This window comes from Natrix helvetica (assembly GCF_964273705.1).
Source record: "Natrix helvetica genome assembly, chromosome: 5".
Classification (NCBI taxonomy): Eukaryota; Metazoa; Chordata; class Lepidosauria; order Squamata; family Natricidae; genus Natrix; species Natrix helvetica.
This window is the reverse complement of record NC_138551.1, coordinates 52379335-52398538: the sequence shown is the minus strand read 5'-3', so window position 1 is coordinate 52398538 and position 19204 is coordinate 52379335. Positions and strand designations below refer to the sequence as shown.

Genomic DNA, 19204 nt, shown 5'->3' with positions numbered 1-19204 from the left:
TGGAACCACTCCAGCCTTGGGGGATCACTCGATCATATCAGGATTGAACATGTCTGTTTCCCTTCTACACTGATGCAGCTTCCAAGCATTAGGACATCACTTGGTCAGTTCAAAGTTAAGATGGATAGCTGGGTATCATCAGCATATTGATGTTACTGGACCCCAAACCAACAGATATCTCAACCAGTGATCCTATATAGAAATTAAATAGGAGGAGTGAGTCAAGCTCTGAGCCACCCCATTTAAAAGGAGTCTCTCAAACTCAATTTCTCTCCCCCTGCCCCTGCCTGAACGGATCCACAAATAAATGAGAGCCATCAGGCCATCGTGTTCTCCAGTCTCAATTCTTGACGATGGTTTAGTAGGATACCATGTTTGCTGGTATCAAAAACCTGCTGTGAAATCAAGTAGAGCCAGGACAGTTGTGCTACTTCCATCCCAGCTGCACAAGGGATCAAGAACAAGTATGACTATTGATATTGTGCTATGGTCTGAAACTGGACTCAAACAAAATCCATACCCTCCAGAGCCCTTTAATGCCTTCTTAGAAATTTATCCAATAAGCAAAAGTTGTCAGTCTGGATTAAAATTATCCAACAATTGGGTCTAACAAAGTTTCTTGAGGAAGGGGCATACCAACCCTCTCTTTCTTAAAGCAGAGACCAAACTACATATCATCACCTGGATGACATTTATTAGCTAGGAGAGATATAGATATAATATAGAGGTGGCTGGTACATTGGTCCAAAGTCATCAGAAGACTAGATCGTGCTTCAGTCAACTCTATATTAGATTATCCACTATACGTTCAAAATACTCTTTATACACAGATGGTATTCAGCAAGTTCTGATCAGTTCTGGAGAATCGGTAGCAGAAATTTTGAGTATTTCGGAGCACTTGTAAATACCACCTCTGACTGACCCTACCCATCTATTCTCCTCCGAGTCCCAGCTGATCAGGAAGGAATGGGATTTTTGCAGTAACCTTTTCCTGGAGTGGGGTGGGAATGGAGATTTTACAGTATCCTTCCCCTGCCACGTCCACCAAGCCATGTCCACCAAGCCAAGCCACGTCCACAGACCAGTAGTAATTTTTTTTGAATCCCACCACTGTCTTTATAGCAATGCGTAAAAATCTTGTAACCAATCTCTCATAGAAAAATGGGCTGCTGAACAACTGTATCCAGAGACAGTAAGGGCGGAGAAATAATTAAACTTTGCCATTCTAATCACCATGATGTAATCCACATGGACTCTTACTCATGTCCATTTGCTCTTTGCTCTCCCTCAGAAGGTCTATAAAAGAAGACAATATGATTAGCTACACATTCTCACAATTGCCTAAACAAATTTTGTGTTTTGCTTTGTTGAGGATTGCTGGGAATAGAAAATAGTTTAACTTATCATAAGATAGTGTTCACAGAAGAAGAAGGAGTAGATACTGAGTTTGCATAAATTGGGAAGTCTTAAAAACTTCCAAGTTGACATTTGAAGATCAAAGAGGTTTATAGGGAAGAGAAGCCGAGTAATGGGGTTTCTGTTGCAATAGCTAAAATAGATTAGGCAGTTCTAGTGGCTGGTGAAGATGGACTATTGGCTTACTGATTCTTATCCAGAGTAAGCTGGACTGGCAAATCTCAAATTAAGCAGTTTATACTACCATATTTTTGGAGTATAAGACGCACCTTTTTTCCTCAAAAAAGAGGCCGAAAATCTGGGTGCGTCTTATACATCGAATACAGCATTTTTTGCCTCCCGAAGCCCTGCCCCCTTCACCAAAATGGCTGTGCATACCCTTATGGAGGCTTTCAGAGAGCTCCTGGGGGCTGGGGAGGGCAGAAATGAGCAAAAATGGGTCATTTTTGCCCCCCCCAGCCCCTAGCAGTACTCTAAGCCTCCATAAGGTTACGCATGCAATTTTTTTTACAAAAATCAGGACCATTTTTGTGAAAAACAGCCATTTTTTGCTCATTTTTTCCCTCCCCCAGGCGCACTCTACAAGGCCCCCCAGGCTATTCATGCCTTTAAAAAAAACAGGCCCGTTTTTGTGAAAAATGGGCCGTTTTTCTCCTTTTGGAAAGCTAACTGACTGATGAGAATTACATTGATCAAGTTGCTGTGCCAGCAGAAACAAAGTCTTAGGTGCTGCAGATTGTCAGCGATTTCCTTCTCCAGCACATGGATAAATACACCTGGAAACATCTATCTACCTACCTACTGTATTTCTCTCTCTCTCTCTCTCTCTCCCTCCCTATACCTAAGTACCTACCTATTCTCTCTCTCCCTCTCCCTACCTATCTACTGTATTTCTCTATATATATATATATTTCTGTCTCTCCCTCCCTCTACCTACCAACCTACCTACTCTCTCCCTACCTATCTACTGTATTTCTCTCTCTCTTTCTATTTCTTTCTCTCTATCCCTTTATCTACCTACCTACCTACCTACCTACTTTCTCTCTCTCCCTACCTACCTACTGTCTTTCTCTCTCTTTCTCTCCCTCTATCTACCTACCTACATTTTTTTAAATTTGCCTCTTCAAAACCTTGGTGCGTCTTATACTCCGAAAAATACGGTAATTAAGATTTATGGGATGCTGGATAAGAGTGAGAAAAGAGTCAGTGAAACATTTGAATGCATAAATGAAGTAAAATAATGTTTTCTCCCTTGGAAAATGAGGTGGGAGGCTAAGATCAAGGCAACTTGGAAATAAGTTAGTCAGCTGATGTAACTACAAAGGTGTGAAAATTAAGGGATAAGACTTGGCTATTGAAAACAATACAAAAACCATCTAAGGTGTACTCCCAACTGCAGTGCAACAACATAGTAACAGCAGAGCCATCAAGAGCCAAAACTGACCAGAAAGAACATGTGGAAGAAAGAGAAGACATATAACCCCAATGCAAAGTGGGTGTAATACCTAAGAGAAAACTACAAGAGTTTCCAAGGACAGGAACCAGTTACCATCACAGTAACTAGTCTAGTCCATCACTTGGCCTAGACATGATCCACACATACTGGCTAAAAATACTACAAGTAGTACATGGAATACCTAGCAGCACAGATGAATCATCTGGTAGCAGACTGGTTAACACAAGGAAGGATAGTGCTGATCATGAAAGCTGAAGTGGTTGACATTGGGGAAACGTACCACTGGCTGCAAAGGGCTTTACTACAGAGACAGCACTAAGGCTTTGACCATAGTAGCAGTGATCAGGCACTAAGCACCAGATCCATAGAAGTGGGAATCTACTGACTGAAGGTGGAGACTGTGCAGAGAGGCTTCAGAGACAGTCCAATGCATAGTGGTGATGCAGGAAGGAGCCAAGTGAGAGCAACATGAGGAAGGAGTATGAGAAGCTGGTAAAGTAGCAGGGGCTGAAAGATCAACCAGAGAGGATATAGCCAAAGTAAATTAAACAGCACTGGAAGAACATATAGGAGAAAAAGAAGACACATCACACCAGTGTAAAATGGCTATAAGATCTAAAAGCAAGTCCCAGCAATCGCTCAGAACAGGGGAAGTGAAGTAAAAGCCAAAGTGGTTCCAGTGGTGGTAGGCGTACTCAGACCTGAGTTTCCATAACTGGGAGAGTGGCTCGAACAAATCCCAGGAACAAAATCAGAGTTCTCTGTCCAGAAGAATGCAATGCTAGGAACAGCTAATATACTGCACAGAACCCTCAAACTCCCAGATCTCTGGTAGAAGACCCTGATTGAGGAAAACATTATACCACCCATAGGGTAAGCAGATTTTTTTTTTTTTTTACAATTTTACATGAATAAAATGCCTGATAGTAGGTTTTAGTATAATCAAAAATTACATAGAATCCAAAGGACCCACTTGCTTTTACTATTTAAGTTAATTTGTTTCGTCTCTCCAAAGTTTGTGTGTATTTTCTAAATTGGGATGATACCTGCTAATCAAGCCATCAAGCATAGAAGGCAATTATGGATAAGTGGGCCAGTAGAATAAAGCTACTGACTCAGACAGGAAGCAAGGAAATGAAAGTAAACTCTTGAACTTAGAAAGATTCTTATTTCAGGATCTCTGGAAGCCTGTTCCCGTAACAGGTTCTTTAAAAAGATGTGCTATTTAAAATATGTTTTTAAATAAAATCAGGTTTTCTTTAGTTTTCCTGCTTATAGAAGAGCAGCTGTTCATATACACAGATCTATAGCTACCGAGCTGTGTCTGATGCTACTACAGGGGTGCTTAAAGGTTTGTGAATCTGTTGAATTTTCAATATTTCTGCATAAAAATGACCTTAGACTGTATAAGGAAAACCCAATTAAACAAAAGAATCCAAAGCATTTTACCTTTTTATTTACTTATTGAGGAAAATGATCCAAAACTACATATTTGTGTGTGGCAAAAATATGTGAACTTTTCTTTCAACAAATGATGTGCTCCCCTTGGTCAGTAATATATCAAGGCATTATAAGGTGATACTAACATTTCGTGTGATCTTGATTCTACCCCTCTATTAAAGCAGCCTAGGACCGAATTGGCTTTTTTGACAGCTGCAGCACACTGCTGGCTCATACAGTTAGTCCTTGGCTTACAACCACAATTGAGTCCAAAATTTATGTTGCTAAGCGAAACATTTCTTAAGTGAGTTTGTCTTATTTTATGACTTTTATTACCACAATTGTTAAAGGAATCACTGCAGTTGTTAAGGTAGTAACACTGTTAAGTGAATCTGGCTTCCTCATTGACTTCGCTTGTCAGAAATTCGCAAAAGGGGGTCACATCAACCACTTGCCATGCATCCGAATTTTGATCATACAATTATGGGGATGCTGCAACAGCCGTAAATGTGAAAAATGGTCATAAGTCACTCTTTTCAGTGTCTTTGTAACTTTGAATCAGGGATGTGCGGTCAGAGGAGGCAAGGGAGGCAGAGCCTCACCTCTCTTAATGAAATAATAGTATATAATATTATATATATCCGTCCGGCCGCACCCGGGAGCTGCGGAGGCAGAAATGTTGTTGGCGCTCCTGGATGACAAAGCCACGAAAGCGACTGGGGGAAGGTTCTCGTCGTTCCCCAGTCGCTTTCGTGGCTTCGTCATCTGGGAGCGCCGACAACATTTCTGCCTCTGCAGCTCCCGAGCAGGGCCGGACGGATGTAGCCAGAGCGACGCCGAGGCGGTCCGGGCGGACGAAAGAGTGAGCGAGCGATGGAAGATCAGGCAGCCTGATGCTCGGTCACTCACCCGCCGGACTGCCTCGGCGCCACTCTGGCTACCTCCGTCCGTCTGCGCCCGCGAGCTGCGGAGGCAGAAATGTTGTTGGCGCTCCCAGATGACGAAGCCATGAAAGCGACTGGGGAACGAGAACCTTCCTGCCTCTGCTGGACTTGTGCAAAGTCCAGCAGAGGCAGGAAGGTTTTCGTCGTTCCCCAGTCGCTTTCAAGGACTCTGGAGCGCGAGCCGGTGGAGCACGCTCAGGAAGGCGGGGAATGAGATCACGTGAGCTGGAGACTGAGGCAGCCTCAGCCTCCAGCACACATGGTCCCATTCCCCGCCTTCCTGATGGCGTCACCAGCCTCACCAGCCATAAACCTCACCGCACGTCACTGCTTTGAATAGTCACTGAACAAATGTTTGTAAGTGGATGACTACCTGTATTTAAGTGATTATCCACTAGGACTCATGTAGCTTTCCAAATATGTAGTTTTATGTAATGTTTTTGACTCATTTGTTTAGTTGGGTTCTCTCTATCTAGTTTTAGGATGTATGTAGAACAGATCACATTTTAGGTCATATTTATGCAGAGTTAATGTAAAATTCAACAGGATTCACTAACTGTTAAGCACCACTGTGCCCATTTCTACTGTAGTGATGCAGATTTTGTAATTCTTTTTTTGAGATCCACAGATTCCTTTCCTCCATCCTTCAAAAGAGCAGGGAATTGCCAAAACTGGCAGTGCAATATGTCAATAGATCTGAGAAAGAAAGAAAAAAATTGACATGTAAGGCATTATTTAGACCAGGGGTGTCCAAACTTGGGAACTTTAAGACTTGTGGACTTCAACTCCCAGTCTTAAAGTTCCCAAGTTTGGACACCCCTGATTTAGACTGACTGAAATTAAACAAATAGAAATCTCAGTTCTGTCTGTTTAAATAATATTGTTCTATCACTATGTTTATCCTTTGCATTGCGTGACTATTAACACTTTTAGATATAATCCCTAGGATCCAAAATTGCCCTCTTCTCTACATCTAATGTCTCACAAGAAGCTAGAGAGTGGAATGGTTGTCAGCAGTGTTATGAGTGACTTTAGAGGATCGTGTTATTTAAATTTGCTGCAGTTACAATAAGTTCCGATGGTTCTTTTAAAAATAATACATATTTTTGCCAGAATATATTTTGGAGTAATCTATATAGAATTTAGAGAATTGCATGTTATTTAGCCTTTAGTTATTTCACAAGGATAACTAAAAGTTGGACTGAATCTGTTGATGACTCTGTTGTGTTACATCACCCTGGGTGGGTGCTGCGCATAGCTTTTTTACAGCTGTCATCTGTAAGACTGGCTTAACCTGTATAGTGAACAGTGATTTAGTACCTGATAGATTATCATAGATATTAAATTGTACAAAATGTTTTTATTTTACTTTATGTTTTGTTGTAAATACAATTCAGTAAGACTTTAAAAAAGACCCTGAAATGTTTAATGAATCTTAGGTATATTAATTAGGAAAATCTGTATTATAAAGCACACATTAGAATAGATAGTACTGACTGTAAATTTAAGAAAGATAAAGTATGGGGACCCATATAAAATTGGTTACAACCTCTTATTTTATGTGTAATATTTATGCAGTACAAATTCCTCCTTTCTCCCTCCCTTCCACTTCATCCCAAATAATAGCTAGCTTTAGACTCATAGCTGGTGTCAACTGTAAGTCTTATTATAACTTATAGCCTATTTGTGGAAATGCTTATTGTGTAAACAAAAATAGAAATTGACTATACAGCCACTGACTTACTGAAATATTTGGAAATAAGATGCTATTCTTTTATAAGCCGTTACTGATAGCATGAAATTGGGTAGAAATGAAACACTCATTTCAGTAGAAGGAAGTTCTTCGCTACACAGAAGAAAAATGCTATCTCCTTTACTCATTGTTGATGTATCTGGGTTGGGAGTAATAGAGGCTGGTCCCTCCGTAGGAGTACAATCACGCAGTATGATTGTAGTTAGACAGGAAGGAGGTTCAGTATGAGACACCAAATTGTTGTGATGTCTATTTTTTAACTCTGAGGGAATACTTCTCGTCATCCTTTGGATTATTACATACAGTTCTTTGGCGTCTAACAGCTGTTGCAAGTAAAGGTTAAACAATGGAAAAAGTTGGGTTTCCATTCTCTGTTGCTAATGGCCAAGAAGCAGAATCCAGGTATTTGTGTTAACTTATTTTATGTGTGTATAATGAATTGGGGTTGTAATATTGCAAGATAATAAAATAAAATTAGTTATTTCGGTGCACATGTTTTTACAAATAACTCATTTTAAATATATCTGATGTGAGAAAGGATTCAGTGCTTTACTTTCTATTCTTTTAAAGACAGCTTTGTGTAAGGTTGGCATAAAAATATGGAAGTTAGGCCTCTATTTCTGTATTATGATATGCCACTGGTCTTACTTTGGTTTCACTTTAGGCATCTTTCTATATTTATATCACAGACTTCACCGAACCAGTGTGAGACTAGAAAGTTCTCTGTCCTAGGGGTAGAAAAATAGACACAAAATGTGTACTATGGCTTCACCAGAGATTTGCTTTGCATTCAAAATGTGGAAACATAAACTAAACGAATGTTTAAACAGAATAAATTGCTTGCCAAAATCAGAGTACTTGAGCTAACAGCATACCAATTCCTACTTTAAAAAAACGTTATTTTCTATGTACATCATTTACTCTTTGGTAAACAGTCATAAAAATTAAATTCAGTTTTTAATGTATGGGACATGTATACAGTAATACTGAACATACACAAACTATTCTTGAATAATAATTGAAATTCTTAGGCTAGTATTGGTCTGTATTAATTTTTTAAAATAATAGTATCTTTCATCTGTAAAATTCAGAAAAAAATATTTTTAACTAGAACTGATATCTGATAATAAGCCAAATTCTAAATGACCTCAATCTTAAAACTATTTCCACCTTTTCATTCCACTAATGAAGTGTCCAACAGAAAAATTCTAACTGTTGCTTGTTTATTACTTGATAAATGATATTAAACAATAAAGAATGCAATGCTAAGAATAAGTCATATTGAACTTTGGAACAGTTTCCTTTATTTAATTTATTGGGCTGAATAAAGAAATACCAGGTGGTTTTTTTTTTACAGTAATAGAAGAAATTATTTGTCTCCATATATAAACATGGTAATATACAATTGTGCATTCCTTAATTCCTCTGCATAATCATACATATGACAGTAATGACCATGTATCATATACATTGAGGGGTTATTTTTCTAATATTCCAGTTCTTTTGATAATCCCTAAACCTGTAAGATACACAAATCAAATTCTTTCAATGCAACTTAAAAATGAAGGGGTTACCGTGTCAAAATGTTGCTGCTGTTGCTGTTAATAAAATACAGGTGACCCCAGACGTATGACCATAATTGAGTCCCAAAATTATGTTGCAAAGTGAGATATTTGTTAAGTGAATTATGACTTTTCTAGCCACAGTTGTTAAGTAAATCATTGCAGTTAATAACGCAGTTGTTAAGTGAATCAGTCTTTCCCATTGACTTTGTTTGTCAGAAGGTTTCACATGATCCGGAAAGATTGCAACCATCATGAATATGCTAAGCATCAGAATTTTGGTCACCTGACCATGGGGATGCTGCAGTGGTCGTAAGGGTGAAAAGCGGTCGTAAGTCACTTTTTAGTGACGTAACTTTGAATGGTCACTAAATGAACTGTTGTAACTCATGGACTGCCTGTAATTATATGGAGACAGTATAGTTGTGATAAGATTCTGGAAAGGAAATTATATCACTGAAGTTTTTGATTTTGCTTAGGTTGTTTATATCCATAATTTTCATAAGATTAGCAACACTTCTAATGAAGATTTCCAAATAAATAAATATGTTTTTATTTCATTTTAATTAGTAGATTTAGGTGGCTGCCTACCTCAGTGACACAATTCTAAGGTGCTAACAATATTAAAAATGCTAAAAACATATACACGTAGCAGCCACAAAAAAAGTATAAAAACAAAGATCCACATCTTTCAGCATCACCAACTTCTGAGTTTGTCTAGGGAATGGGTGGGATCAACCTATGAGCTGAATAAACTTCCATGCAGCTGTTTTATGACATTGTTTATTTATTTATTTATTTATTTTACTGTGCTTCTAGACCGCCCCCTCTCCCAAAAGGGACTCGGGGCGGTGTACAGTCCATGCAAAGAATATATCAAAATACAATAAATAGAAGAATTAAATATGTACAGTTAAATATGGAGGAGGTTAAAAATAGAATTAAAAGAACTGTACAGTTAGCCAGTATATATAAATATAATTTTAAAACCCCTAAGACACACACAAATTAAATTAAAAACAATACCCCTAAAATAACCAGTTAATAGTACGTTTACCAGGAGGAACAGTTGTAATTATGCCAGGCCCGCTAATCGGAACAGGTGAGTCTTCAATTTTTGCCTCTTCAATTGGCTCTCTTAAATGCTTTTTTTCAGAATTCAGACAAAAATTAAATTTGCGTGTGTGTGTGTGTGTTAGCCACCCATACCGTTACTGAGAATTTGCTGTTAAAACTTTATTTTTGTTAATACTTTTGTCATTTCTCATTTTGATGACACCTGTACAGTGCAGTCCTAGATGCTAAAATTTGATACAAAATGAACATATTGCCAAAAAAAGATTAGATATATTTTTATATGGCCTTATAAGGGCATTCACATAGATGCATTGCACCATTGATTGTCTGATTTAATTTCTCAGCTGCCCATCTCTTCCCCAACTGATTCTGAGCCAACTGATTCCCCTTTGCTAAACCGGGGGTAGGCATGGCAGCACATGATGCATCCGGCATGCGGGCCACACACATTTGACAGCCTGCTCTGAGCCATTACTGGAATTCCCTGACAATATTCATTATTTAGCAATTAATAGAAATAGCATAGAAAAGTAAGCATTTCCATTTTTAGCAATACATCAGAATCAAATATTACTTCAATTATCCAATTCAGTTGGCATATGTGGGCTGGAGGATAAATAATTGATAAATTGTATTGTTTCCATAAGAATATATATGTATGTATGTATCTATGTATGTATGTATGGTGAAAATCTACGAAAACATATACATACATACATATACAGTGTGTGTGTGTGTGTGTGTGTGTGTGTGTGTGTGTGTGTGTGTGTGTGTAGATATAGATATAGATATATATGCTGGTCTTGTTGTATTCAGGTCTTTTCCCGTGTAAGAAAATACCCGAATACAACAAGAACAGCATACCTAAACCCATGAAAATCTACGAAAACAAATATATATATATATATATATATATATATATATATATATATATATATATATATATATATATATATATATATATATATATATATATATATATATATATATATATATATATATATATATACATACATACATACATACATACATACATACATACATACATACATACATACATACATACATACATACATACACACCAGGGGTTGTAACACAAATACACACACATATACACAGTATGAATAGCCTTCCAGTTTATCACCCTGAATTAAACACTATCATAATCTAAGTGTTCTGACTGCTAAGGATCAAAGCTATTTATCTAGGAAAATGTTTATCTAGACCTGAATCTTAGAGGATGCGATGCAGGTTGGGCAATATTGAGAAATGCCTTCAATCCATTTGTGGGAGAGATCTAAACAGGAATTGGTTTCAAGGAATATTTATCTTTTGGCCTACTGTATATCCCTAATACAACCCCCATTCACTCATTCTAAGTGACATTGCCTCTAATTCTTACAAGCTAATACTCAATATTTTGTGGAATGACAAATCCGCTATAGAATCTGCTTGCATTTAAAAAGTACCTATAAATATTTTTCTATATTCCAAATAGTCTCCTTTGTATATAAAAACCATCATAACTGTTCAGTAGTCCTTATTTGCTGCCATGCTGATCACCACAGAATTGTTTAGTATTCAGAGAGACACCAACATTTCTGTCTGACATGGAACAAGATCATATTCTTTGAGTCAGTAGAAAATAAGGCAAAATATATAGTGGGGGAGGGACATTTTTAAACATGTTTCTTTCCTTGCTTTGTGTTTGTATGTGTATGTGCATGTGAAGGCATGTGCCTTCAAGTCACTTTTCATTCCTAGGGACTACAAACATTTTCTTTGCAATGTTTTTCAGAAGGATTTGCTGTTGCCTGCTTCCTAGGTCTAAGAGAAAGAGCATGGGCCCAAATCACCCAATTGCCTTTATATCGAAGACAGGATTAGCACTCATGGTCTCCCAGTTTGTAGCCTGATGTCTTAACTACCATCACAAATTGGTTCTTTTTTGCTGTCCTACATAGTGTTGAAATTATTCGTTTTTGAGGTCAACTGTATGAAGGAAGACGTTTCTGTAAAATTAGAAGGAATCATATTATTTCTTCCAAATGATTTGGTTGGAACAAACCCTTCTAGTGCAGAGAGAACAATCCTTTCATTGTGGTGGTGCGCTTACCACCCCTGACACTGTTCTGTCCAAACAGACTGCTAACTGGTTGTGGATTTGAACATGCAATTTCTTCAGTCTCTCCTGGTTTTCAAACGAGATTCCCAAACTCAGGTTCTGTGGACTGTTTTATGGTTAATTTCATTTTAATTTACAAACTAATATCTATGTTTATATCTGGATAATCTGGATAATCCTGAGAGGGTACAAAAAAGCCCCACAGCCCTTTTGTGATGATCCTGTTGCCAGAGATCAAACCATCTAACTTGTGTATGAGAAAGATGAATCATACCTTGTTTACTCAAAGCCATGATGATATTTAGCAATGCTGCTTTTCAGTTGATATCCCAAGGGCTCATGTGGTGCATCATAAATTTGCAATATTTCTTCTGTGTATAGTGTCTTTCGTATATTCTGATGGTAGCTGTTGTGTAACTTCTGTCGTGTTTAACTGTCTCTCCTCCCTCCTATGTCATTCCACCGTTGTACTTTCTATGCTTCGTTGCCAGAGCAGGCAGCTTGCCAGGAAATTGTGACTCTTAGAGCTGCATTGAAAGTTAAGGCTAAAGCATAGAGCTAAAGAGATTCTATTCCAAACGGAGATGTATTGAACAGTGATATCCTGTAACTTATTAAATTAGCTGCAGATCTGGGTTCTCTAGAACTCTCTAAACAGATACGTGGCATCTCCCAGTTTGTTTCACACATAGTGCTATGCTGAAATCCAGCCAGAAAAAAAGCAAAATTGCTGATATATGGTGGAAGGGAGCCTTTTAAAAAATAGGTAACGTGGATTTGACAGCTACAAATATTACAAGAAGAACATCCAAATAAGATGATGAGGTAAGTTTGTTAGTGCATGTCAGGCTCTGTTCCGCTATTTGCTTTTGGCTGCCATTGAAACGAGGAGGGGGGGGCTATTTGGGAGGGGAAGTTTAAGTGCAGGAGAAATTGTAAAAAGGGAGTTTTGGTCTCACCGTCTACTGTGCATGCTGGAGATTAGTGCTTGGTGTCGGTCAAGGCTAACCGTCCTGCATACCAACCTGATTATGCTCCTTGAAGATGGAACTCACCTGACACCTAAGGGATTTGCAGATTGAACACTGGGATGAGGGTTACCAGGGGGAGGGGGTTTGGTCACATATTGATATGTATGATTCGCATACTTTTGCCTCAGATCTTGCTTTGCTTAACTGCTATCTTTTCATAACCAGTAAAAGTACTCTTAATTCTGCAGAATGGAGTTAAGTGGTTTCTTTCTTGGTTGCTGAGGGAGGTCGGCCTGACAGTGCAGAAATGTAATAGTTTGACCTTAAATATTAATAGTTTGGAATCCTAATGTTCGTAATTGTAAATTGTCTTGTATTAAGAGTAGCTGCTTAGATAGTACTTGAATTTTGGAAGGGAAATCTCTGAGGTTAAAAGCAGTTAATAATGCTCTATCTTCGGATATATTTGCTCATTTTTTAAATATTTACCATACTTCATAATCTTGTACAAATGAAATGTTACTTTAATCTTCTTTATTCTACAAATCTAAACCTTGTCTTATAGAATGCATATTTTCAGTACTTTATTTAATAAACAAAAATTCAATTACTTTTCTAAAGCATATTTCCCAAACAAATAATTTTCTTCTTTTGAGTGCATATTTAATAGTAGGGCAATTAAAAAAAAATAATGCAACATCTTCAAAATATTTTTCTTTAACTTTTGAAAGACACCAGAAATAACTGAATTGAAACTGCAGTATTGAAAATGCAATTAGATTAGCTAATTGTTCAGGCATAGCACAGTAATGAGAGGAGCCAAGCATCTGATATTCATGTATTTAATCAACAAATTAAGATCTGAATTTCTCAAGAGTGATGCAATATTGTCTGGAAGGGGCCTTGCAGGAAACATGCACTGAACTCCCTTACAAAGGTGAGCAGTGACTGACTGGGAAATATATCATTGATTCTGATAATAAACTGCAGTCAAAAGTATTTCTTATGCTGAATACTACAATTCTTTTCAATAAATATCTTGAATGATATTTAGCTTGAAGGATCTAACTAGGAATGTCAAACTGGTGGCCCGCAGGCCAGATGCGCACCCCCCCCAGCTCCACAAATAGGGAAAACGTTGTGAGACATCATGTGACAGCAACATGATGCAGCAAGTTTGACACCCGTGATATAATTTCTTCCTTCATTTCCTCCTTTGTTTTAAGTTTTGGCTTACTTTAAGACTTACTTACTGTACATGAGAAAGTAAGGCCAAGAGGGGAATTAGGGGAAGTTCGCAAGCCCAGGCAAGTTAGGTTCAGATAAGTTGTCCAAAGAGATCAGCATTTCTTTAATGCATTCAGAACAAAGGATAGACAGACAGGAAGTTAAACTAAAGGTAAGTAAAGAATGCAGGGACACGAGAGAGTGCATAGAATGGCAACATTGTGATGTAATAAATAATGCACTTACATGCTACTTCTAGGATGAAATGTTAAAGGAGAAAAGAGAAGTTTATGGAGAGTCTCAATCATTCAGGTCATGGTTCAAAAGGTTCTTTTCAAAAGACAATTGGAGTTTTTTGCTTTTTTCCTTGCAAACATTTCACTTGTGATCCAAGAAGCTTCGTCAGAACTGAATTGAATATTACAAGAACAATTGTGTATATTTTTGAATATAAAGTTACTAATGCAGGGGTTGATTTAAATTAATTTAATGTGCATAATGCATTTTTATGCATTCATAAGGGACACAGTGGCTCAGTGGTTAAGATGTTGAGTCTTAGACTGTTAAAGGTCCATACCTTGGCAGTTCGAGACCCAAGTGCCGTGAGACTGAATGAGCTCCCATCACTTGTCCAGCTCCTGCCAACCTAGCAGTTTGAAAGCATGAAAAGGCAAGTAGATGAATAGGTACTGCATATAAGCAGGCAGGAAGGTAACAGTATTCCATGTTTTGCCATATGCTTCGTGCTGCGGCGTGATGTCATACTGGCCAAATGAGTGCCAAAACATTCAGACAATGCTGGCTCTTTGGCTTAAGAAATAGAGATGAGCACTGCCTTCTAAAGTTGGTCACGATTAGCGGGGGTAAAACTTGCTGGGGCAACTTTAACATGACCTTTTATGCATTTATATATTGGTGGAATTTGAGTGTAATTTCTATGGCCTTTTTTTAAATCAGTCAAATATAATTTAAAATGAATTATTTAATAATACAATGAGATAGTCTTGATTTTGAGAATAATTTTAATATTAAACAATTTATGTAATTAATAGGCAAACTATCAATCCACAACCAGTATGACACCTTCTTGGTATATTGCTTTTGTTTTCATTGAGTTTTTAAAAATGAGCGTTATTTTATCCTTTTTTTAAATTTTTGATTGGTATCTGCAATTTGTGTTAATTCTTTTCATACATATAATATAAATGAAAAATTCAGCTCTCTTAAAAAACTTTTAAATGCAACTACTACTGATAGCATCCAGCAATCTTATTGCATTTAGGAGATTAACAGCCCAATTCTGTACAATATAATGTTATTCCCAGATAAGTCTCCTGAGTCCGATGGCATTTGCTCCAAAGTGAATGTGCTCAGGATCACTGTAAATGTGTCTTGGTCATTTTGTCCATTGGCATGTTCCCTTAATAACTCTTGAATAGTTTGAAGCATATGTGTTCCTCATGCTGTTTACGTAGGTTTCATATCAACAATACTTACTATTGGTTTTCTTACCTTTTTTTTGGCAGGATTTTTGTGAATAGAAGTCTAGCCATGGAAAAAATAAAGTGCTTTGGATTTGATATGGATTATACTTTAGCTGGTATGTATACAAATCTATGTTTCATAACTGAGCCTTAATTGCTAACAAAAGCAAGAATGTCTTACAATATTTTGGGATAGTAAGTACTTATTTAAGAAACTACTTAAACTCTGCTTAAGCAGTTTAGAGAGAGAACTAAAGAACAGATAGCAGTTGACTACATTCTTATTGTTTTGTATAAATCCTGTCCTTTTAAACATTCTAATAAATGAATATAAATCACCCTCACTTCTATCTGCCAATAATAAATCTTAGTTATTTTTATCCTGGATCACATAGTCTTTAGAGTGGTATTGATAATTATGTTTCTATCAAGGAGTTGTTTCTTGTCTCTTTTCTTTGTGGTGCTCTCTTTTAGAATTGGCCAACTAATATTTCTATTCCCCCAACTAATGCCAGGCAGAGTTGACTGAAAAAGTAATTTTTCATGAAAGGACATTTTCCTAGTATTTATGAATAATAGTTCATATTTATATCTGCTAGCTTCAGCAGAGGATGACCAATTATTCTAAAGCTATTACTGTTGCTTGTATCTCCTAATTTCAATATTTGTCTTGACACTCAGTACATCTTGCAACTATTTGCAGTTGGAAAATAAATAAGTAGTTATGCTTTTTAAAGACATTTAAGTAGTTGATAGTAATTAGTGTTTTGCATGTTGTGCACGAAAATTGAGTATTCCATTTTGGAAATTTTAAATCAATTATTAACTTGTTAAAGACACACATATTACCCACATGTTGTTACAATAATCCATGTTCTTTCTTTGATATTTTTTTGTTTTTCCAAACAATTTTAGATATGCATAGCATTTTAAAACTATTTTAAAGTAGCATTTTGGGTTATAAGTTTGAACATAGATATTTGCCTGGCTGTCTAACGCAATAAAAAATTGCTATGCTGCAATTTGTTTCTGTCATGTTGATAATTCTGTATACCCAATGGAAGGAAGTAATTTGCGGTGGTTTTGTAATCAGTTGTGGAGTGATAGTGGAGAGGTATAACTTCGCCTGTCTGTGATCCAGAGTCCCATTGTGGAACTCTAACTCTGATATATAGCTTGATGATTGAGTAAAGGCAAAGCATTTTACTAGCGTTAAGCCAGGACTTTATTATTATTATTATTATTTTAAATAGCATCTATAGTGTTTGCTCATATTATAGAAGCAGGGGGTTTAGATTAGGAGTTTGACCGGTCTCTTTTGAGAGTGTCTTTTACAGTCAATCACTCCAAATCATGGTAAATGTGAATATGAGGGTAAACAATGTTGAAAGCCCTGTTTTTGCTACCACCGCAGTTGACTGCACTATTGCCTAAGACCTCTTTTTATGTATTTGGGCATGCAATAGTTATAAGTGTGTTAAATGTTACATTTCGGAGACAGAATGTTCCAAGGAATTCTGAAACATTCCATTCTTCCTCCAGGCAGTGCTGATTCAGCTGCTCTGGAAATAGTCCTGCAATTGTTTGGAAGTAAAATGTGTTTTCAAGATGTTTCTGGCTTCTAGTATCTTGCTATTTAAGAAGATGGTTAAAACACATCTGTCCTTCCAAGATTTAAATAATTAATTATTGTAATCAATTATTTTAATTTCATTTTTTAAAAAAGATTGTTTTGATTTAATTGAGATAATTTTGTTTTCCAGACCTAAACTAATAGAAGTAGCTTGTGGTCTGGAAGAAAAATGGAATATTTTGCACATCCCTAACATGATGCAGCAGTCTTGTGAATAAGCAGTTTCTATTTCTAGTTCCTCAATACCTTCAGTTGTAAACATTCGTATCACAGGAATATGTCAATCCAATAGGATTGAATTGAGGACAGATTTCAATCAAATTGTAATTACAAAAATCACTGGATTACTGGAAGGTTGCAGAAATGGTCTGAGCAAATGACTGTTATTCTAAAAGATTAATTGAAATCAGATGTACTAATTTATTCAGAATATAGGAAATTGTTACTCCTATATAATTGTCATCTATCCTGTAAATTTTATCTAGATATATGAACACTCAGGGAAAAAGAAGAAACCATTTTATTTCTTGCTAGACCTTCCTATTTCTGTCATTTTTTTGTCCTAGGAAGATATTTGAACTATTTAGTTGCTTTATATTGCATTCTGATGGAAGGTTCCTGGTTATTATAGTAATTTTCAATAGGCAAATGAGGTTTCTGGTATACCATGTTGTTAAAGAACATTCATACTATGTTTCAGACTATCTTGTCAAAAGCCATTGTATAATTAGTAAAACAAAAATAGATATCTTTTTTGGATCTCCCCCCTTTTTCATTTGCATTGGCTATTAGCTGAATGATCTTGGGTGCCATCATCTCTTCTGAAACCATTTCTATATCTGAAAGTTCTTGTTCCATGTATTATTAAAATCTGTGTTGCAAAATATTGGGCATTATCTTATTAGGCTGTTAAATTAGTGCAATTGTTCATTAGTTAGAATATTCCTTAACATTACCTTTTTGTGGTACTCAAATATAATGGATCTTTTTCACTCCCTTGGCCACAGTTGTTTTCCATATTTGTTTACAAAATTCTTTTCTGCATCCTGTTATCATATTTTAGAGTTCTGCTGATATTTTGCCAATTCCTGCAGCATTGAGTTAGCAATAGTTTCTAGGACCAATTTAACTTCACTTTACAGAATATCTGGTTCTAATTCAGTGATTAAACATAGTAACATTTTAGCTAACAAACGTTTTGTTTGTACGGATAGTTTTCAACATTTCTGAAAAAGATAATTGCAAATCCATAAGGTATTGGCACTAAGTCATTTTTAATTGCAGTAACTCATCTATGATTAAATATAAAAAACCAGGAGATGGATAAAAAATGCACACATATTTTAAAAGTTGTGTACAGAATTCTTGATTTAACTACACTAATTTCAGATAATGTGTCCAATGCAAATTTATAATGCAGCACTTATCAGTATGCTTTTGGCTGTTGGTGTACACCGAATACATAGCAACATTAATGGAATTTTGGAGATTTTCCAGTACTTGAAATATTTTTCACTGAATCCTTGAATCCTGAAATCACTTTACTATCTTCTCTCATCTGTAACTCTCTGTATTAAGGGCATTCTGCCTGCCTAAAGCCCAGGAATCCCTGTAGTCCATTTCGTATTGTTCAAGAATGTCCAAAGCCTAGAAAGCTATTCAGGATGTTCAAGTTAACTGTAAGAGAAGAGGTAACAGCCTGTAAAGACTAGGCATCTTTAATTAAGCTTAGATCAAGGGTGTCAAATGTCAGGTAAGGAAGATTTAATAGCTGCCAGCTGATGAAAGGTTGTAAGCTGATGTAATGTAATGTAAGGCTGATGCAATGAGGCTGATTCAAAGCATCTATGGTATCGCCTCTTTAAGACTCTGATGGGAGGTCCACACAAGTCTATAGATATAGATATTAGAGGGTGTTTCTCTCTCTCATCATGTATTTCATTTCTCTTCTTGTGTTCGTAGCTGGTAAGGGATTTATCTCCATATCTATGCTTGTATTTATTTTGTATATAAACCATTATTAATTGTCTGAAGGCTCTCTGTGCTGTGTTTTGCTCCTGGGTTTATCTCATAATAATAGTCACGCTGCCAAAACTCTGACATCAAACTTGCGGCC

The 19204-nt window shown here is 36.6% G+C and overlaps 1 protein-coding gene across 7 annotated transcripts in view; it reads left to right on the top strand.

Moving 5' to 3' along the window:
* The window catches only part of NT5C2 (5'-nucleotidase, cytosolic II), a 71224-nt gene that overhangs the window by 12459 nt on the left and 39561 nt on the right, over positions 1-19204 (top strand). For 2 of the 7 annotated variants that reach the window (XM_081953717.1, XM_081953716.1), the window contains exon 3: positions 15498-15571. The exons of 2 other annotated variants lie outside the window; for them this stretch is intronic. In XM_081953717.1, the coding sequence (XP_081809843.1) occupies positions 15498-15571 (74 nt within the window). Of the gene's footprint in view, positions 1-12385; positions 12599-15497; positions 15572-19204 lie in introns of those variants that run through there. 3 more of the 7 variants (XM_081953719.1, XM_081953721.1, XM_081953718.1) reach the window with 2 other exon arrangements.